Source organism: Drosophila guanche, unplaced genomic scaffold (genome assembly GCF_900245975.1).
Source record: "Drosophila guanche unplaced genomic scaffold, DGUA_6, whole genome shotgun sequence".
In the NCBI taxonomy this organism is placed as follows: Eukaryota; Metazoa; Arthropoda; class Insecta; order Diptera; family Drosophilidae; genus Drosophila; species Drosophila guanche.
In genome coordinates this window covers 759963-781763 of record NW_022995747.1, presented here as the reverse complement: position 1 = coordinate 781763, position 21801 = coordinate 759963, and the positions used below count along the sequence as shown (strand labels likewise).

The window sequence follows — 21801 nt, the reverse complement described above, 5'->3', positions numbered from 1 at the left end:
CCCACAGGCGGGGGGGCATTCGAGGAGCCGCTGCCCTGCCCACGGACACGCTGAACCATTTCCGCCTGACGCTCGCCTGCGGTCGCTTGCGGGAATTGCGAGGGGGCCAAGCAAACAGCTCGAGCAGCGGAGATTGCAGTGGCAGTGGGAAAATCCCCCAGTAATGTTGCGAGTTTCGGGGGCTTTTCCCGGTTGCAAGTAGCTCTGGTGGCTCCCACCGGTAATCACGCCAGCTTTAGCTCTCGGCCAGTGGGGCACCGCACACAGAGCCACGCCAGAGACAGACACTTGTCTATGCTGATGCAGCATAGTTTGTTCACATTTGCCATGACTTTTGCCAGCATGTGCCCCTTGTGGGCGTTTGCAAAACGGAGCAGCAGCAGCAGCAGCAGCAGCAGCAGCAGCAGTAAAAGCAATCATTGCCTGTGTGGCAACCAGTCGAAAATTACATAATCCCTGGCTGGGAAGTGACGTACCTTTTCCCCACATGTGTGGATGAGTCATGAGTTGCTGTTGTCTCTTTAAATCAAACTCAAATTAAAGCCAAGGCCTCGACGTGCGCCACAATAATTTTTGGGGTTTTCTCAAGGCGCTCTCCCAGGTCGGGTCGGAACGGGCCAGCCGGACACAAGTCGTTGACGTCTTCGCACACCTTCAGGCCCTCATCGATCGATCGGGTATCTCGACCCCCAACCTACCTCAAGCTCGAGCGTGATGATCGCGCGCCAGCGGACTCCTCGTCTGCCTCTCAGCCATCATCATCAATGTGGGCTGGAACCGACGACGCGTCTGGGCCATTGTCTCTTTTTTGTTTGTGTGCTGCCACTGCTGCTCCGGTTGCTCTCCTCTGCCACTTCTCACATTTCATATAAAATCTTTGCCGGCCAGCAGCCAAGGCACAGTCGCTTGTAGGCCAGCAGCAAGGCAAAGTCACTTGAGGTCCACCGCTAAGGATTATCCAAACAAAAACACCCGCAAGCGCTTATAGGAAACAGCAAAAGGTAAACCACCAGTGAAAACGGCAAAACGGCAAAATGGCAAAACGGCAAAAGTGAAGTGAAGTGAAAATGAACTGACAGAAGCGTTGCGTAATGAGCCAAGATGAAATGGCAGTGGTCGGGGCAATGTGTTATTACATATTACCAAATTACAGTTGTGCCCGTGAGCTGTATTTATCTGCAAGCCGAACCCCAAATTATGGCTCCATCATTTCCATACATCTTTCGCTTGGTGTTGTAATGCCCGTCCACATTTCATTGACCTTCGATGGCATATGCAAATGCGAAAGCCAAACAAATAAAACAAACACGACACAGTGCCCAAATTTGGGGACTCGCTTTCAACATCGCAGCAGCAGCATTCGCAGTCCATTGACTGAAGAAAAGATGGCCATGAATAATGAATTTAGTTTAGTAATTCATTCCGCGAATTGGGCTATAAAAATACTCCCTTTAATGGCTCAACTAGCCTCGGTCTAGAGGGTATCTTTAGATATCTTATTATCACTAATCACTACTGAATTAGCAGAGATTATTCAGGATGTAGTTAATGCACGATACAGACGTGTATTTGACATGATCATTCCACACTTTATGTAGCATACTTTCAGCTGCCAAAATGTAAAGTAAAACTCATGTAGATAATGTGCCAAAACCTCCATTTCGCTTCCTTCTGCCCGTCACACAAATCTAATTTAATCACCAGAATTGTTCTCGCAAAAGTTGCAACATTAAAAGTTTTCCTAATGGCCCTAATTTCCTCATGGGCAAACTAGTTCCAACAGCTGTTTAATTATACTGACATCAATTTATCAGCATCAAAAAATAGTTTTGTGTGGCAGGAAATACCAGGAAATCAAGAATCATTTTTTCATCGTTTGTCAGACGTTTGGCAGAACCAATACGAAGGGCAATGACTGTTTTATGGCTTGCCACATTAGTTGTGAATGACCAAACAGCGACCCAAACCCACATTTGGATTGACGAACAATCGGCACACTGATGAGTGCGAATCCAACAAAAATTCGTGGCATGCCGTGGAGGCTAGGCGCCAGAGCAGCCCCTGGAGCATAACGAACTGATTCGTGTCTGAAGTCAGCTTGGCGTCAGACGACACGACAGTGGGACAAGCATCTATCGATGAGTACAGTGGTCATAAGTGGGACTAAATCTATCCATTTAAAGATGCTTCTCTCACAGAATCCGAAATTAAATTAGTCGCACATAAACCCAATTTAGCCCATTGTACGTCCGCATCGAAAGAGCATCAAATTAAGCGCGCTTTAATGCATTTCTGCCTGACCAAACTTTTGTGGACCTTTTTAAAGCACATTAGGTCCGCTGTTTATGCGTTTTCACCCAAAAATTCAATTACGTGCATTTGCCGCCTCATTGCTGCCAAAGGGTTAAGCGACCGAGCCTCCGAACTCAAACCGGTTTGGCATGCATTTCGCATTTCACTTTGGGCGCTCGTCTCGAACCCAACACGCATACACTCAGACACACATTCATACACAGAGCTCTGGTTCGGTTTTTGTGGCTTTCCTCTTTGCGCTGCGCCCGCATTGTATTTTGTTTTTGTTTTTGTTTTTTCGTGTTTTATTTTTCGGCCACAGAAAGCTTAGTGCTCAGTGCGAGACATTTACAGTTAGACTGAACAGCAGCTGCGAGTGAGCGAGCGGCGTGAGAGCTGAAAGCGAGAGTTATTACGACTCAGCGTAAGCGTTTGAATTAACGGTTAATTGCAGAGGCTGAAGCTGCGCCTCTGTCAGGCTGAGGAGTGCATGCCAGCTGAGAAGTGTGTCAGCTGTCGGTGCCGTTAAACCACTGAGCGTAAAAGTTGCCAAAAACAAAAAGTGTGCGTCAGGTTTTCGGAGTTGTTTTGGCATCGCGTGACAGTCTCAAACATAATCGAACGTTGAGAGTGATAGAGAAAACTTCGCCTGACACTCTGCTACCGGTTCAGTGTCAATTAAGCGAACGAAAAATTGTTTATACACATCTGCGGCTGAGGCTGAGGCTGAGGCTGAGACGTCAACAACAATTATTGCGGGTTCGGTGGCAGTGGACGTGTTTAAAACTGTTTCTTCTGCTGCTTTCAGCCATGGCAATGAGAGCTCTCGCCTTGCTGGCCATAGTCGGCGCAGTCGGCATGGGCCTGGTGGCCGGCGAAGGTCTGCGTCTGCCCGACCAGCAGTCGTCGAACAACATACAGCAGGTGTATGCGCCGCAGCCGCAACAACAGCCACAGACACTGCAATTCCAGCAGCAGCCACAGCAGACCGGACCCGCTGGAGTGGGTGAGGAGCGTGGTCGCTCCTCCATTTTGAGCATCTTTGGCCTGGGAGGCAGCGACAACGATCCGTATCTGGCGCGCACCAACAGCAACTGTCTGGGCGGCGATCTCTCCGAGTGCTTCAAGACCCAAGCCCTCAATACGTTCGATGAGATTTTCTACAGAGATCAGTACCGGTAAGGATGGACACCCTTGATTCACTTTCCAGCTGATTGACTAAACTCCCACCAACTCTCTGCCTCAGCCTCTCGGACTTTGCTCGCGTCGTGCGTCTGCCCGAGACCCAGCAGCGTTCGCTGCTGCAGGAGCCCTTCGAGTACTCGGAGGAGCCACGTGGCGAGGACGACGACTGGAATCTGCTGGTGAAATTCGCCCTGCGCCGCGCCGAACGGTAAGCTGTCACAATTAACCAAATGACTGCGGCTCGTGCCGGATGCAAATGAATTTGGGTCGCCACGTCAAAGTCGCCCAAGTTTATGCATAAAATATGAGATATTTATGAAAATGCAAATTCTCATTCTCTGGCACGTTGCCGTCCTCGTCCAACAGCTTCATCAAGTCCACGGCTCTGGAGGTGGAGTGGCCCGAGGAGCTCACCGAGGCCGGCCGCTACGAGGCCCGCTTCATTGGCAACGACATTGATGATGAACTGGATGTCGTTGAGAACAAGCGAGCGGGTGCCTTCTGTAAGTCCACAAAGACATTAAATATGAATGCTGACTGCCGGCCGCTAATCAACTTTCTCGACCTTTTCTGTCCCTTCGGTTTTGCAGCTCGCAAGAAGCTCAAGAAGATGATTATTCCCCTGCTGTTGGTGCTGAAGATCTTCAAGCTGAAGCTGCTCCTCTTCCTGCCCTTCATTCTGGGCATCGCTGGCCTCAAGAAGATCCTCGGCCTGGCTGCCATCATCCTGCCCGGTCTGTTCGCCTACTTCAAGCTCTGCCGGCCTCCAGGCGGCGTGGGCGGTGCCTTCGGCGGCGGCCTCTCCGGCCTCTTTGGCAGCAAGAACACCTTCCCCGAGTACACGCCACAGGGCGTAGGTGCGGCCACGTACTACCATCACCATGAGCACTTCGAGGGCGGCGGCCATGGCGGTCCACCCGGCTCCTTCCCCTATCGCCAGGAGCCGAGCTTCGCGAAGCCCTACACTGATTACTACAGCAAGAGCTACCAGGGACAGGGCCAACAGCAGCAGCAGCAGCAGGTGGGCGGCAACTCCGTCAGCTTTGGCGAGCCCCATGAGGCGGCCTACAACGGCTACTACGGCCGCAACACCGGCAAGGACATTGCCGCCGAGCCCCAACAGCAGCAGCAGCAGCAGCCACAGAAGAGCTAGAGAAGGTTCCACGGCCCGTTGTTATTTATTTGGCCCTTGGCCTTGTTGCATTCCTATAAGAATATTTATTACGCTAATTGTAAATAAAACCCAAAACTTTCAATTGAAAATGGGCCTCGTGGCGTGGCGGCATTTAATTAATGGTACAAATTTCACTGCGAAATGCTTTTCTGCGCTGCTCTGCTTTTTGCTGGCTTTGAAGTTGGCTACAAATAAAATGCAGCTTTTAATTAAGGCAAAGAAATGCCGCGGCGAGAAAACTGAGCAAAAGTGGACTGGCGTGTTTGTTGGCAGCGCGAGGGTTGCTGCAAGAGCTCTGCAGATATCGAAATTGTAATTGCAGAAAATGCTGAAAGCTGGAGAATAATTATGTTTCATTTATACAACAATGGGGAATCAATTCGGCTGAAACTTGCCTTGCATAATTGAACCTTTAATCAAACGCCTCTCGTGCTTGCCTGTAGATAGTAGTTCAAAGTCAATGCCAAAGCCAAAGCCAAAACACCAATGCAGAGGGGCTGCTGTCTGGCGCGTTGTCAACGCTCCGCGGAGTCCGCGGAGGAGTCGACTGGACCACATTTTCCAAAAGAAAGCGCTTCTCAGTTGAGAAATTGTTATGACTCTCAGCCAGTGGTCAGAGCGGGGAGCAGTGAGGAGACAGAGGGGGATTGGGCGGAGGTATTTGTGATTTTGGTGCGGTTTGATTTGGGAGCCGCAACAAAAACACAAAATAGAAATGCACAACCAGCGCGTTGTGGCACATGTGGCCGGGAGAGCGGTGAGCAAAGAGCAGAGCAGAGGCAACGGTTTATGGACAGATCGAGTAGCGGTTTGTGCGCCCCACTGCCCACTCTCCTGCGGCCTCATCGTGCCACTTTTGTCGGGCAGTGTCCACACTAGCCTACTTCCAGCAACTGCACAAAATGAAACACCTTTCGGCTGAGGCTGAGCGCCAATTTTGGTGCACGATAAATGGCCAGCGGATGGGGCACCCGTTCCGCCCTTGCCATCAATTATTTCCACGCTTTACGCTTAATCTTCTCCGTCTGACAGCAGGAGGCGTTTGTGCATGCCAATAATGGGGATTGCCCATTGATTGCCGCGGCACAGTGGAATTGGCAACAATAAAGGGCGCTCCCAGAGCAATGGGAAATGTAAACACGAGCTGTGCAGAGGCGCTCCCCCCTTTGTGGCTGTTTGCGGAGGTGCAAAGAGTGGGTGGAGAGCTGACATTGAGGGGCTGCCAGGCAGCTCTTTTGGCTCATTTTTAAAGGTAGAATTTTCTCCCTGCCACTCCCACTCCCGCTCTGTTTTCCCCTGTGCAAATGGAGGAGAGAAGTTTTCTTTCATGTTTGCATGCGTGTCGTCAATTGCAGTCTTCGTTTCCCTGAAAGTAACTTCCGCCTGCCCTGCCCCTGACTTTGTCTCTGAGTGTGGGAAAATTGGCATTTTTTTGTGGTTGGGAATTGGGTCTGTCGTTTACTTTCTGTTGGCTTTGTTCTCCCACACGCAAAGACAACAAAAGCAAGAATCCAGCCAGAGCCAAGGCCATAAAGTGGCAGCTTCCCAGCAGCATTTGGGGAGCATTTCCCGAAACTGGCCAAACGGGTCCGTCTCCGGCTATCGCTGAAGCTGAAGGCACAACACTCTGCTCGCTGCTCGCTGGTCTCTGGTCTCTGGTCTCTTGTCTTTTGGGTACGGATGGGACCAGTTCGAGGCTGCAAAAACAAACGCCAGCTGAGGCAGCGACTGCGGCAGAGGCCTGTATTCTGTTTGGCCGCTTTTCATATAAAATCAAAGTCGCTGGCGGAAAATTCGCATTAGGTTTTCCATCCAGACGACGATGTCAACGGCGGCAGCAGCAGCGGCAGCGAACACGAACGCGTGACATTAAAGTGCAGAGCAGACGAGAGTGTAGACGCGGGCTGTGTGTGTGTGCGTGTGCGTGTGTGTGTGTGTGTTACAAGTGCTGAAAGGATACAAGGCAGAGGCCAGAGGCCAGAGGATATAGTGAACCAAATACACAATCAGAGAACAACAAGGGCATCCGATACCCGAAACAAAAGACATGCAAACATTAAAGGTCTGCACGCTGCTGGCGCTCTGCCTCGTGCTCGTCTCGGCCAGGGGCAGCAAGCGGAGGGATGGCAGCCTCACGGTAAGGTCCGGGCCAGGGCCGCACAAAGTTGTGCGATAACATTGGGCATTAATTGCCAGTGACAAGGATACCCGAAGGTCCCCCAGTGTTTGTTTTATCTGCAAAAATAGAACGGGTCTGCTCCCCCCAGCATTCGTTGTGCTAAGCTCCATTTCCGCTTCAATTTGCAGATAACCGACGATGAGCGGCGCAACATTGAGGACTTTCTGCTGGCCAAGCTGAAGCAGAACTGCAGGCAGGAGGACGACCGAGCCTGCAGGATGATCAAGATGTCCATTGTCATGAATCACCTCTACCTGAACACTCGCCTCGACCTGGGCGACCGCGTGAAGGTCACCGAGAACTGGTAAGTCACTGGGGGGAGGGGGCTGGTGATTCCCAGGGTCCAGCAGCTAGACAGCTAGTATTGTTGCATCCGCAGGAACATCTCAATGGTGCCCGATGACCCGGAGGTCAATCAGCTGCTGGCCCGGTCGATGGGCTCCGACGAGGAGACCTTCGCCCTGCTGATGGCCAACAAAATGTGGAAGTACATCCGCTCACGTTCGCTGCGCTACAAGTTCACGGACAATGCCGACTTTGTGATGAGCAGCGACCCCGAGGGCAGCCTCAACATCGGCGTCTCCGTGCGGCCCCTGGAGGCGCTGCAGGAGGGCCGCGGCAAGATGAAGAACATGGGCCCCATGCTCATGATGATGGCGGCCAAGACGGGCATGGTCGGTGCTCTGCTGCTCAAGGGCCTCTTCCTGCTGGCCGGCAAGGCTCTCATTGTGTCCAAGATTGCCCTGCTGCTGGCGGTCATCATATCGCTGAAGAAACTGCTCTCCAGCAAGAAGACGATTGTCGAGGTGCCCTCGCATCACGACAGCTACAGCTCGGGCTGGGCGCGTGCCTTCGATGGCTTCGTGGAGGGACTGGTGGATGTGCCCGCCGACATACTCGCCAAGGAGATGCAGCAGCACCAGCAGGAGGCCCAGGACATGGCCTACACTGGCCAGCAGCCAGCGGCCCAGCTGCCGCAATAAAACTTGGCCCAAGTGCAATTCATTCCTGACTCTCTCTCTCTCTCTCTCTCTATGCATTTCCTTCTCTTTGAGTCTTTCTTTCTCTCTCTATAAAAGGCAGGCAAGCAGCTTTCTCCGCTTTCTCTCTCTCTCTCTCTCGCTCTCTTCCTTCTGCTGACTTTCCTTCACTCCGACTTTCTCCCTCTCTCCCTCTCAGCTCTTTCACTCATTTGTAATGTATTTACACTTATTTATTTATTGATATTTATTGCATAAATAAAATTAAATAGAATTTCGGAACAACTTTGTGTCCAATTATTTAATTTGTTTTCCTTTTTTTGTGGCTTTTTGTAGCATTTTGCCTGCTAATTACGGAGACTCTCGAACTAGACTAAATGTGTGCGCCAGGTTTGCGCTGAACTAAGAACAAATCAATAAATATTAAGCATAATAACAATAACAATACACAAGCTCATTGAATGTTAAATCAAAAGCAGCCTAAAGCACTCCACGTGGCCGCGGGGTCCGCTGGGAGCCCTCACGTGTCACGTGTCACGTCCGCTGTTCCTCCCCCATATGGCAGCAGAACAACAGTAGCTCCTTCCATCCTCCATCCTCCATCCTCCAACCTCCATCCTTGCCCTACTCAGGAGCGGTAGTAGGGCATGTGCGGCTGGACGTAGTTGTAGATGAGCGGCCGCCTGGCTGGAGTGGCTGCAACACACAGAGATTCGAGTACATAAATATTAGCAGTTCAGGGTGTGTCCAGCTGGACTAATGGGCCCCCTCTTGGCTGTGCTAAATCTCAGTCAGCTGAGAAATATGCAGCACACACAGCAGCGGCCTTGACATTTGTGGCCAAAGTTTGCAGGAAACTTCAGCGCTCAGCTCGCTCCAAAAGTATGCAATTTTGCGGGGAAAAAACTGCGGCCAAGCACCCAAAACCAAGTAAGGGGAAACGTGCATGACTTTGTGAGCTTCGGAGAGTGCTTGTGTGCAAATCAAAGATATAAATACGCTGCTCAGTAATCATCATCGTCCGCATGGTCATCCTCTATGCTGGCCTCGGCCGCAGCGGCTGCGACAGCGATGGATGTGTGGGCCGGACGTCGGCCACGATATTTGGCTAACCCCCAAGCAGGCCCACCTGTAAGAGCGAGGCACTGCATCAACTTACACTTACTCTTCGCCATCCAAGAGTCCTCACGTTTGATTTTGTGGCCCAGTCCGCCCAGCCCGCCCAGAGCTGCCAGCACCTGGGTGTGATTGCTGCCGTCGCTGGAGACCTGCGAGTGCAGATGACTCTCCGCGCCGAAGCTCTCGAGGCCGGGATGGCCGGGATGCCCGGACAGCTGGCCGCCGCCGGCCATGGCCAGATGATGCAGCGAGCCGGGATACATTTCCGGCGAGATATCGCCGCCATGCAGGCCACCATAGTCCATGCCATAGGGCATCATGTAGGGCGTTTGCTCCGGGAACTGGTACATCATCCTGGGGGAAAAGAGAGCCAGCAAGTGGATAAGGAGATTTGTTAGTGTGGCTCCGGGCAGACTCACTTTTCACTGGCATTATCCATGAGCTTCTTGATCAGCACAATGGCCGCCACGACAAACGCAATCTTGGACAGAATGAGAGCCTTGAGAGTGAGCAAACCCACCGCCTTGGCGGCCACCATTGTCCAGCCGAAAGTGGTCGCCGCCAGGTACATGGGAATCAGCATCTGGAACTGCTTCTTGTCCTGGTGCTGATGTCGTCGACGCAGCAGTCCACCGCCACCGCCACCGCCATTGTCGCCACCCAGCAGGCCACCGCCGCCTCCAATGCCACCGCCGCCTCCCCCGCCGCCCAGCAGACCGCCTCCACCGCCGCCCCCAAGCAGGCTTGCGACACCGCCAGTACCCTGCAGCCTGCCTGTAGATTTGAATTTGGGAAAACAGAACACGTTTTAGGCTTTACGGCCATAATGGCTGCGTATACGTAATATTTGGAGCCGGATTGGGGTTGGGATTTGATGCGAGGTTTGATATGATTGATGGGAGAGGACAGCACCTCGGATGTGTATCGAAATGGGGATAAATAATGGCCAAGTCTAAAGTGTTGTGACACATGTGGAGCCTGTCGGGGGAGCCTGCCTTGTGTGCGCTCTGCATACCAATTGGCAGGGGCTGGCTCTCATTCATTACCTGTGCCGCTGGCGGCCTTCTTTAGCAGCGCCACCTCAATGTAATCGCTGTCCTCCTCCGAGCGCTGCACACTAAACACCATGGGGCCGACGGGCACACGCACGGCATTGCCGCTGACAAAGTCCATGAAGCTGGCCAGTCCGCGGCCCGTGCCCCATTTGTGTTTGTGCGTCGTTGCCTGGTCCAGCTCGGGCAGCCGGACGAGGTCGAAGAGGCCCAGCTTGATGGTCTCGCCGCGCCGATACGAGGCCATGATGCCATTGGCCACGCCGTACAGACAACTCGCATTGTTGGCGCACTTCCAGCTGAGTTTATCCAAGAGGTCCGTGTTCTCGACACTGCCGGACGGATTGAGCGCGGGCTTTGACTGGGCGTGGGAGTGGGCCTGCGAGCGGGTGGCAGACTCCTCCGAGCCCAGCCCGTTGGCCGCGTGGGCCCCGCTGCGCTTGTGGATGGCCGCGGTCGCTGGCTGCAGGCCGCTCAGAGCCAGCAGAAAACAGCTGGCAGCAAGGTAGTGCAGCATTTTTGTGGTTCACTGTTTAGACTTTTGGGTTTTGGTTTTGCTTTTGTTTTTCACTGCAGCAAGGACGAGAACGAGAGCGAGAGCGAGAGCTAGAGCGAGCGAGCGCACGGCGTATCCTTCACATGGATCTAAGTGTCGAATGGGACGCGAAACGCTGGCAGTGATGGATGATGCAGCGCCTTGCAACACGCTGCTGTAAAGACTAATTACTAGACGTTGCATGCAACTCAGTTTTATTGGAGCAGCAGTCGATGCAGTGGCAGCCTCGGCCGCTGCGGCAGCATCCAACAACGGCTGCGTGCAGCACCAGAGGCTGCCACTAGCAACAACAACAACAACAACAACAACAAGGCGCTGGCAAAACAATTTTGCTTCAGTTTTGATTTCAAGTCAACCAGCTGAGTGACGGCCATCGCTCAGCAGGCAGCGTCAGAAATCAGAAATGAGACTCCGACTCCGCAGTTGCGCGTCACTCGCTGCACAGTGGAGCAGACAAGGCAAACAAGGGTGAAAAATCTTCGCAGAATTATGTTCAAGATTTGTCCATCATTTTCCACCATGCAGCATCCTCATAATCAATACACTAGACCCCCAAAAAACACTGTGAATATTTCATACGTGGAATGTTTTTTAAACTTTTCGTTTCGAATATAACAAGGAACTGAAAGTCCACTAAAAGGAGTGCAAGTACTCTCCAATAGTGACTGGCAGGGCTTTATCTTCGCTGCTCAGCAAACTCTGCATCTAATTTTGCCGCCGCTAGGGCGCACTTCGCCCCACTGTGCCCCGGCCCAGAGCATTCGCCTGCCCGAAATTCGCTTTGTTTTGCATGCCGAAAAGGTCAAAGGGTGGTCTCATTAGCTGCACAGGCGCAGGGGCAGGTGCATATGAGGGCAGGGCGTGGTCTTCGCGCTGGCGTCCACGGCATGTGGCCGCTGTTTCCACTAACGCGGCTAATTTACTGCTCATTAATTTGCTCAGTAATTTGCGAGCAGGCAAAAGTAAAAGCAAGACCAGGCACACACTCGACACTCGACAATTAACTCGGAAACGGGAGGGGAAACGCAGCGGGAGTGGGACTGGGACTGGGACTGGGGGTGCAGCGGGAATATGTGCAAGCATGTGGGCATGGGCCGCAGCACTCGCAATAAATAAATAAATAATAATAATAATAAAAAGAAAAGTGAAACGAAGTATTAGCTCTCGTTTTTCATAGATCGCCGCGCGTCTGCGGCTCGTTTCAGTTACATTCTGTTGCACACTCTGGAGGGGGAGCGGGGACGGGGGAATAAAACACTTTTCGTCAGCGGGCTAATAAATATTCACTTTTCGAGGCAGCAGTGCGAGTGAGCGAGGTAATTGTGGCAGAGTGGCAGAGTAGCAGAGGCAGCGATGTCTGCAGTGGCAGTGGCAATCAGACCTCGACCATGCTTGCTGTGGCACCATTTGGCAGCCATTCATTTGAGATATCCATCTGCACTCTCCCCAGCATCACAATCTATTGTAATAACCATAATCTGGGCAGCCCACAGCATTGGCAACTTGACACCCAATAGCCAAGAGCAGAGAGCAGAGAGCAACGGCAATGGTCAATGGCAGCGATGCCCACAAAAGCACAAGAAATGCGACTCGAAATGCGAGTAGCTTGCCAAGAAAGTGAAGCAGCAGCAGCAGCAGCAGCATCTGCCACGCAGTTGCAGGCCAAAGAGTGGACCAAACGACTCTCTAGCAAACTGTTGCGGGCGGTCGGTAATCCAATGCCCCATTCATTCATCCATGCTCCACATTTCTGCGCCTCTTTGGGTTAAGGATCCATTGTGGCCTCCTCATAATTGGCATGGCTTTCAATGTTGCAAAGGAGGTGGAACGAACGACACTAAAAGTTGCCATCAAAGTGAGGGCCAAAGGCTAGCTAGCAATCCTGCCACTAGCAGTTGAAATCGTTATGGAGAGTTGCAGGAGTTGTACAACTGGCAAAGGACTTGCCATAAGTTGTGTGCCACTTTGTTTATGCCAAAACTTGGTCTGTTTTTGTCACAGAAGGCAACAGCTGCAAGAGCTAAAGTTGAAGCTGGATAGCCATTACAGTTTTTGGCTTTTAGCTAAATCCTTGCCAAGGAGCACTCAGCTGCTCCTTGCACTTGCACTTGGACTTGCACTTGGACTTGTCCAGGCTGACACTCAAATTGGAACACTCTGGCAGTCAAGAGCTTTGTTTTCTTTGCAATCATTTTGTTTGTTTTGCTGGCAATTACGTGGCATCCATCTGTTGTGTGCAACTTTATTTTCACCGGCACAATTTTCGCTCTGCCACTGGCGCAAGGGGGCCTCGCGTTTGTTTGTTTTCTGCGGTTTCTGTTTTTCCACAGCTGGCTTATCGATTGCCTGAGCCCAGCGACTCGTTTAATTTATTTGAATCTAATTGTTTTACAATTAAAAACTATTTCTTTATGGATTTCACCCGTGCGTGTCCTAAGTAAACACAAACTTGCCTTGTTGAGGCAGCGCTGATTTGTTTATGCAGTTGTGGGCGTCGCTACTTGGGCCCTCCGGGGCTTGGGCTTGTCAGTTATTGTTGCTGCCGCAGGATACAGGATGTGGCAGTGGTCCTTGTGGTTGATTGCCTTCCGGCGTGCAAAATTGTTTGTTGCATACTTTGCGGCCGGAAGAAGTTTAATTTCCCGCTCTGTGGCATACTTTTAGGGGCAGACAGACACACAGTAGAGACTCGTACATGAAGTGCGGGTAATTTTGAGACATATTCCATGGATAAAACTTCAACCTGGAGCATGGCAAACATTTCGTATTGAAGCGAACTCCAAATAAATGCCCAGCGGCTGCAAGTCACTTTGAACTTCCCTTTCGACATGCACACTCCACCTGCCCCACCCAACATTTACTTGACAGTTTCCTGCTTCATCATTCAATCAACTCGATTCAAGGCACAAGCAGCGCCCTTTGTGCGGCAAATGAGGGACACTTCATGATGATGCTGCACAACAATCAATCAGAGAGAGAGACCCGCCACAATGGAGGCTCCCTCCCACCTCAACTGAAGCGAATCGAACTTTCCTCCACTTCCACTTGCAGTGAACCTGAAACTGAAGCTGAAGCTGAATCTGAATCGGAGTCTCAGTCTCAAGCTGATGCTGATGATCTGCTGCCAAGGGGTAGAGAGAGACTTTCTTTTTATGGCCCAAACCGAAACCGAAACCGAAACCGCCACCAACAACGTAACGAGTTGAGATCAATTTTTGGTTCAATAACGTATTGACTTGACTTGCCGCTCTTTGCTGTTGTTGCGGTAATGTATTTTGGTTGTTGTTTTTTTTTCTACTACAAAATTTCCACAAAATGTGTGCCTGTGTGTGTGCCTGTGTGTGTGCCTGTGTGTGTGTGTGTGTGTTGAACAACAATATGATAAATATAAAAATTAATACATTGAGAGTGAAAGTTATTGGTTTTGGAGCGCAGTCGATCATCGAATGATCATCACCCTCAAATGGAGCAGAGAAATGCCTTCTCTGCTGCTGATTTCTATCCGCTGCTCCACCTTGGGCCAAAGTCACGTTAACTTGATTAATAAGCTTGCTTTTTGGTATTACAAAATACCCAAAAACGAAGAGCAGCAGACTGTGCCTCCTTCTAATTAAATGATGAACCCTCTGGGTCGAGCGACCCATTTTTATGACCGTTGCATGACCAGTCCAGGCCAGGCCAGTACAGGCCCAACGCAAATTGCCACTAAACGTCTTCATTGCTCATCTTTGGGGCGGGGTAACTTTCGCTTTTTTTGGCTTGCACGCCTCTGCAGTGGCGTGTCGACTAATAGAGCGACGGAGAATCGCAGGCAGATCGTGCTGGAGATGGGTGTGTGCCAGGAACAAGCCCAGCAGCAGCACTTTGACCACTTCTAATTTGTATAATTTGCTGCTGGCAAATGGAGAGCTGCCACCGAGTTGAGTGAACCATCTCCCAGCCAGACGGAGAACCAGCGGAGCGCATCCCACGGAGCGCCGCTCGACCAACTGACCGTTGAGAAAATTGAAAATTGCAACGGCCACTGAAGAAGAAAATTGCACAGCGAACAAGAGCCGAAAGAGAACGCAAAGCTGAAAGCATTTTTCTTTCTTTCTGTTTGCAGGAGCCCTGGCCTGCTGGCCATTGTTTTAGTTTACAATTGGAGCCACAATTGGCGGCACATTTGTGACAATTTGGAGCTCTCCGCGATGCTTCAGTGGCCATTCTGGGAAAGTGGAACCCCGACTATAAAATATGACCAGTGGATTGTCAAGGCTTTTAGTTGAACTTGCAACGCATTGCCGACATGTTTCGCGTCTTGCCACTGCTCTGCCTGCTCCTGGCTCTGTGCTCCCTTGTTCTGGGAGCGGAGAACTGCGACCAGGACCAGGACCAGGACCAGGGGACAGCCACGCTCTTCTGCCGTGGCGAGCGCGCTCTACGCAATGTCCTGAGGAACCTCAACAGGAGCGACCAGCCGCTGGTGGTGGTGCGGGGCCTGGAGATTGTGCCACTGCGGAATGCCACATCCCCCGGGGAGGAGGACTCGGAGCAGGGCCTGCTGGACAGCTTGGCCTTCTATCTGCGCACCCACGAGGTGAACGTGAAGTTGGCCTACCTACTGGAAGATGAGAGCAGAGGGGAGGTGGCAGGTGGGTTGACACACAGCCTGGAATTCCCACTCACAACTGTGCCATATTTGCTCTCTTTCCAGAAGCCCGCAAGAAGGACAAGGGCCAGGGCATGCTGCTGGCCATGGCCCTGATGTTTGGCAAAATGATGGCCGTGCTGGGGCTCGGCGGCATCGGGGCTCTGGCCATGAAGGCGCTCGGCGTGTCGATGGTGGCTCTAATGATGGCCGGCATGCTGGGTCTGAAAACAGCAGCGCAGCAGGGCGGCGAGTCCAGCCACAGCATTTCCTACGTAACCGGCGAGGGACACCATCACAAGCGGAGGCGTCGCCGCTCCACGCTCCACGCTGCAGCAGCCGCTGGCCCACAGGGGCTGCCAGTGAGGCTCCCTGCTGCGGCATCCCTTTGTTAGTTAGTTTTTATGTAGCATTATTAATAACTTAACCATCATGCAATAGACACACACAAGTTGGACTCTGGACAGTCGTGTCGCTCTTTGGCTACGGTTGCTGCTGCTGCTGCTGCTTCTCTTTGGTTTATGAAATCGGTGAAAGTTTATTTGAGCAGAGCTCGAGCTCGTATTGTGTTGCCAGCATCAACGGCACAAAGCGGGCAACCAGAAGGCAACCTACACATGGCCACAACAGTTGTACTTTGTCGCCATACACTGGCCGATGCGACTGCCAGCTGGCATGTCCAGACAGTTCCTAGAGCAAACACATCAGCTCAAAGCTGCCTGCAGAAGAGCATTCATAGTTCGCATTCATCTCGTATTCCCTGCTGCTCTGTCATCAGTTGTCAGCCCGCTCTTTCCGGCACTCTTATCGATCCCAGATACCGGAGATATCAGAGTTCAGCTACATTTATTTGCAGCTTGATTCTCCGCTGAACTTTTGTTTTCGCTGGAATCTGGTACACCGCCAGATACGGGGGCCGCCTGCGGATGGAATTTGCATAATGCGTGGCCAACTTTCACTGTATTTTGGCAGCAGCAGCGGCACACAACGGTTCTTTCCGCCATGGGCAACGGCAGCAACAAATAACTGCCCTGCCAGACCTGAATTTTCGGGCTGTGTTCGTTCTGTTACACAATAACATTAAAAGCGGCACTCGAACGGCAGACAAACCCGTTGAGCGGTCGACAGGGATACATGCCGCATGCCGCCGCATGCCCCGAAAGCAACTTGCTGTACACCTCTGCCTGCTGCAGTTGCGCCTCTGCCCTGCTGCCTAATTGCTGTGGCTACTCTGGTGGCTGGTGGTAACTTTCCCTTTTCAGCGGCGCTTTACGAGCTCGCTTTTGGTCACTGTCTCTCGGTCTCGTCTGCCGCTTGTAATTAAATTATAAAATAAGTTCATAAAAGTGAATTTGTTTGTTGCCTGCTCTACAAAACTGGAGTTTATATAAAAAATATCACTGAAGTGGCGCGAAATAGATTCCCCACTCTAAATTGTACATTGTTTGATTTTTACAGCGCATAATCATCATGGAAACGGTTGACAATAAAAAGCCAGCGACTGCCACAGAGGCTGAGACTGAGACTGGGTTTATGAGCACGAAAACTTCAGAGATGACGATGGAGGCGACGTGTGTGAATGCTGCTGACTGGCTTCGGTCCACTCCACTGCATAAATGAAAGTTCATAAAGAAATTAGCTGATTAATCGTCGTTCGATGAGCGCGGAAAATGACCAAGATGGAGCTGGAGCTGACTGAAAGTGTCACGCAGCCTACATTTTAATCGTTGCCAACCGAAAAATTTCACTTTTCAATGATGCTGCGATGCTGCGATGCTGCTGCTGCTGCCCGTTTCGAATGTAAATTAATATTTAACCCAAATACCGCAAATTCTTGGGCACAGCTTGGGCCTGAAACCGGAGGGAGTCCCAGTCTGTAGACATAATCGTGGTTTTCGTTTTCTTCTTGGCATTATTATGCAAATTTCGTATTAATTCAAATGACCGTAAAAGGGAAAATCTGTTCTATTAACTTGGCATTTTTATGGTTTTTTTTTGTGAAATCTTTTGTCCGCTTCTGTCGGAAATGTATGTATAATATTTGAGGGCGGGTTTGCCTTGGGAGTTTCTTCTGCAAGTTACTTTTACTTGTTCAATTAAGCAGCTGGAAAGCAGTTATTATTTAATGGCAAACCAATGGCCAACGAGCTCCCCTCCCCCCCTGAATCCTTTACATGCTGGATTTTCCGGTTTTATGCTTACCCAAAAACTAAATTGCATCATCGCAATGTCATGTCACTTTCCTTGATTCCTTCACACCGTTTATCGATTTATTTTAATGCAAAAATATTTCATACACACACACACACACACACACACACGCTCTACGGCTGCTGTGCGGATATGGCTTACTTCTGACCACGGACTTTCACCGAAACATTTCTGTTATTTATTCATTAAATTTTTGCCCTGCGATGGCGCTCCGGAATTCTTTTCGCCTGACCACTTACAAAAGAGAGAAAAAAGTCCAAATAAACATTAAATTTGGCAGCTCTGCAAATGCAAACACACCCACAATGCGGCAAATTGATTGGCAAAATACCAGCCAGCCAGCCAGCCAGGCAGCCAGGCAGCCAGGCAGGCAGGTGAAAAAAAGATGTCAGCAAACAATGTGAAATTGTGGTGCCAATCACTGGCTTTTGTTACTGCTGCTGCTACGGTACATCGCCATCCCCGTTAACTGACTAAACTGCAACATGGCCAGACATCGAAACTAACATCTCTAATAGGTGGTCGGTGTTCGGTAATGTAATGCACGCTTTTCCGCCTCTGCCCTTCAGCTTTCGTTGCTTATGCAAATCAGTCGAAAAAATAAGAGGAAAAAAACTTTCACGGCTAAGCATTTTGACTCTAATTCAATTCAAATGGTCACAGCGGCCCGTCTGCTGATAAATAATACAGTAAAATGCTATCTGTGTGGGACACAACGGTCATCCTCTCGGACTCGTTCGACAAAACTAATGAGTTTCGAGCCCAAATTGATGTCAGCCAAAACGAAAGTGAGAACACGATGATGGGCTGCTGGGCCGTAAACTAATCTTCCATTTAAATGCAATCTCCGATCTTGGATCTCCCATTGCCGTTGGCCCAATAAGTAATGTAATTATGGAGATTTCTCACATTTTGGGGTGCGTGTAGCCAACTTTCTTAAGAAACTTTTCAGTAATTTTAGTCGCCAGTAATAATGTTTTACAGGCCTCAGTAAACACCGCAATAAAAGCAATTAAAAATGCCCAAAGCTATGCATAATCCTCATTGATTTTCTGTTTATTTTTCAGATTAAAATGTAAACACTTTATCGACATATTTTCTTACATTTCTTGTTTGCATGTCCTGCAGTATTTGTAAGCATTTCGCGTAATGAATCCTTCAAATAATACCCTAAAATGTCCATTGACATATGACATATGCCAGCCATTCATCCTTGTCCAAGTTTATCCTTGAAAGAAATTGAAAATAAATATACAAAAAAGGCGACTGTTTATTTTAATGGGAAAAATTGTTTTCTTCCAATGTTTCACTTTCCGTTTCTGATGTAATATTCACACACACACACACACACACACACACACACAAGCAGTGCATTGTTTTTTCTCCGTATTTTTTGTTTTTTTGAGACATTTGGCAATTTGTTTGCGTTGCTCTGTGACAGCCATAAACAATAACATTGGCAGTGGCAGTGGCAGTGGCAGTAGCAAGTAAAGTGGCAAGAGCAACACCCCAAACATAGCAACAACAACAACAGCCATAACTTCATGCAGTGCAGAGTCCGTCCAACTACGAGCGAAATTCATTCATAAAAAGCACACACATTGGTCGACACTTTGGACGACGGCTGCTTTTCGCATGAATGGCCATGCCTGCTGCTGGCCTGGCCTGCCCGTTTGGCGCTTTGGCCGTTTGGCTGTTTGTCCGTTCCACCATTGGCCATTGGCCATGCCGGCGGCTGTGCGCTGGCACATGCCAAATGGCTGGACGCGCTTGGCGCGTGGACCAACATAAGTTTTTGTGCTAAAACGGATGTGCATCGATGTGTGCGGCAGTCATGTACAATGAACTCATTTGCATTCAAATGTGTGCCAATTGCCATCCGGTGAAAATTGAAAACAAAAATTTCGACTCAAAGACGGCTCAGAGCAGACCCAGCGATTACTGTGGTGTTGCTTTGATTTTCTCTTGCGGTTGGGCGGATGCTGCACCCTTTTGGTTACGAAATGCCTTGCCCTGGTGGTCGGCTTTAAGCGCTTCACGGCGTTGCCGTTGCCAGCCATTGACGTCACGTGGGTCCGGCCGCGAAAGCTGACTAAATTGTGGCAGACAATTACACATACGCCCCATTGGCAATCGACTATTTGGCAGCGGCGGCGGATCCATTATGCGGATGATTCAGGGGTTTCGTAAGCCGCACACACAGAGATCCGTCTGCCAGCGAGTGTCGGATGTCGTCAGTCTCATTCACCTTGAAACGGGAGCCCGACTTGGGGCAGCCATCAGCCATCAGCCATTGACTCGGCCATGCCCCATGCCATTCCCAGGCAGCAACCATCCCTCCATCCATCCATCCATCCATGTATGCTCGGTGTATCTATCATCTCATCCCATCTCTCTCGCATCCGTTTCTGTTTGCTCTTCGTGTAATTTCTCTTTCATTTCACTTGAGCAATTGAAGCGCGTTGTTATTTGCACTTTTGCTTAGCTCAAATTGTTGACTAATGTGTCACAATTGCAGAGTCAGGCAGTTTTTAATGATGGTGGCCGTGGTGGCCCACGGCAGTGTTTTCACCGGCACCAAGGAGCAGCACACCCTACACTCCGGGTAGGGCAGGGAACGTGCCTATCGTAGATTCTGATTAGAGCCTCCTCCTGCCTTCGTCCTAGTTGCATAACCGGCGACATAAATCACAGTTTATGTTGCGTAATAAAAGCTAAGCGGACACAGCAATAACTAAAATGCTTGTAACAACAACAATAAAGTCACGAAAATGAAAAGTAATTTCAAGGCGCGCACATGCGATAAACCAAAAACAAAAACTATTCCCAGCCTGCCCCTGCTCTGGCGGCGGGGAACGGAGATGACACACAGAGAGACGAGACCAGACCAGACCAGACCAGACCTGGGGCCACAAATAACAGTAGTATGAAAATACATACAACTTTCATTTCTTGCGGCCAAAAACGAGCAGAAGACAACAACAACAGCAAAAACAAAAGCGTTCAAAATTAACAAAAGCAGAAGAATATGACACACATGCACGGGCAAATGGGTGAAGAGTGGGAATGGGAAATTGGAGAGAAGAGAGCACAGACCAGCACACGATCAGGGGGGGGGGGAGAGAGGCTACTACTCCTCTCTGGGGAAGGTTAAGCGGTACTGCGCACCTGTTTATCACCTCATGTGTTGTAATCTGTGCGGGCTCCAGAAACAACAACAACTGCTGCAGCAGCAGCAGCAGCAGCAGCACCACCACCAGCCACAAGCATCTTTAAAACGGTTCATCCATACATACATATGCAGAATTCCACAAAAGACGCTCACTCTCTGCTCAAGTGTGCGTGAGAAGATGAGCAGAGAAGAGAGAGAGAGAGAGAGAGCACGCGGGAGAGTAGGTAGACAACCTTGGTGGTGGATGAAGCTGCCTGCTCTGTCTCTCTGTTGAAACTTTCTCGCGCTCACACAGAGCTCGAGCCCTGTGCAGCCGCCTCCGCTGTCGCTGCCGCAGTCGCCAGCGACTTTCTTTAATGCGGAAGCAGACAAAAGCTCGTCGTAAGCGCTGCCTGCGCCTTGCCTAATGCGTCTTCTAAGCGTAGATGCTGAGATGCTGTCGCTGTCGCTGCCACTGTTGCTGCCATTGCGCTGAGCGAGAGAGCAGACACGTGTGAAGACGTTGCCGTCGCGGTCGTCGTCGTGCGCGTTTGCGATTGAGTTTGCGCTTGCGCTTGCGCTTGCTCGTGTCGTAGGGAACGCCGGGCCCTCGCGCATTGTACGCTACCCGCTGCTGGCGTCGCTGCTCGCTGCCTGCTGCCTGGGTCTTGGATCGGCTCTGGCTCTGCCCGTGTGTGTGTGTGTGTGCACTTTTTACATAATTTTACGTTATGCCGCGACGGAGGCATCCCGTTAGCTTGGAAACTCTTTAAAAACAGCCTGACAGCGTCGAAAAATTATCAAACCGCAGCTTGTTCCATTCGAATGAACACACACCAGTGATTTCGGTGGTGTCCAAGGAATTCAGTTCAGTTCAAAGCCAAACTCACACACACAACAACCATGAAGTTCTTCATTGCCACCGCATGTGTCCTGCTCTTGGCAGCGGGCATCTCTGCCGATCCTGTCAAGGCCGCCACCGAGGAGCAGTCGGGTGCATTTGCCAAGTGCCTCGACACCGACTCCATCTCGTGTCTGCAGCTCACGGTACGGATTAACCCATCCAAGGATTACCATTAAACATTAACCCACTAAGAACACACACACCCCAAAAGTGGCACAGTGAAAGTGAAACGCCCCCCCCCCCCCCCCCCCCCCCCCAACGTAAAGAAACAAAAAAAAAAAAAAAAAAAAAAAAAAAAAAACAAAAAAAAAACACAAGACACAAACAAATGATAGACATCACAAAACACAACCATATCCAACCAACCC

At 50.5% G+C, this 21801-nt stretch overlaps 5 protein-coding genes across 6 annotated transcripts in view; 4 read left to right on the top strand and 1 right to left on the bottom strand.

The window, feature by feature from the left end:
- The first annotated feature begins 916 nt into the window (after positions 1-916).
- Positions 917-4733, top strand: LOC117582912. The gene is made up of 5 exons (XM_034271006.1): positions 917-1001; positions 3101-3470; positions 3539-3685; positions 3844-3980; positions 4068-4733. Exons 2-5 carry the CDS (start codon positions 3103-3105, stop codon positions 4628-4630), a joined length of 1215 nt encoding a protein of 404 aa, XP_034126897.1. The 5' UTR covers positions 917-1001; positions 3101-3102; the 3' UTR covers positions 4631-4733.
- A 1965-nt stretch (positions 4734-6698) lies between these two features.
- LOC117583137 lies at positions 6699-7813 on the top strand. Its single transcript, XM_034271328.1, has 3 exons — positions 6699-6788; positions 6959-7134; positions 7210-7813. Exons 1-3 carry the CDS (start codon positions 6699-6701, stop codon positions 7811-7813), a joined length of 870 nt encoding a protein of 289 aa, XP_034127219.1.
- A 625-nt stretch (positions 7814-8438) lies between these two features.
- On the bottom strand, positions 8439-10498 carry LOC117583345. Of its 2 annotated transcripts, none has more exons than XM_034271609.1 (4): positions 9976-10498; positions 9349-9703; positions 8970-9283; positions 8439-8506 (listed from the first exon to the last, which is right to left on the bottom strand). In XM_034271609.1, exons 1-4 carry the CDS (start codon positions 10496-10498, stop codon positions 8439-8441), a joined length of 1260 nt encoding a protein of 419 aa, XP_034127500.1. The 2 variants fall into 2 exon arrangements, with proteins under 2 accessions (XP_034127500.1, XP_034127501.1); XM_034271610.1 differs by having other exon boundaries at positions 8976-9283.
- Positions 10499-14825: 4327 nt separating this feature from the next.
- LOC117583136 lies at positions 14826-15533 on the top strand. The gene is given in 3 exon segments (XM_034271327.1): positions 14826-15171; positions 15234-15487; positions 15489-15533. Coding segments are annotated over 3 exon segments (645 nt in total).
- Positions 15534-21321: 5788 nt separating this feature from the next.
- LOC117582910 (keratin, type II cytoskeletal 5) overlaps positions 21322-21801 on the top strand; it is a 3290-nt gene continuing 2810 nt past the window's right edge. Inside the window, exon 1 of the mRNA XM_034271005.1 lies at positions 21322-21576. Coding sequence (XP_034126896.1) covers positions 21433-21576 — 144 coding nt within the window. The 5' untranslated portion in view covers positions 21322-21432. The remainder of the gene's footprint in view (positions 21577-21801) is intronic.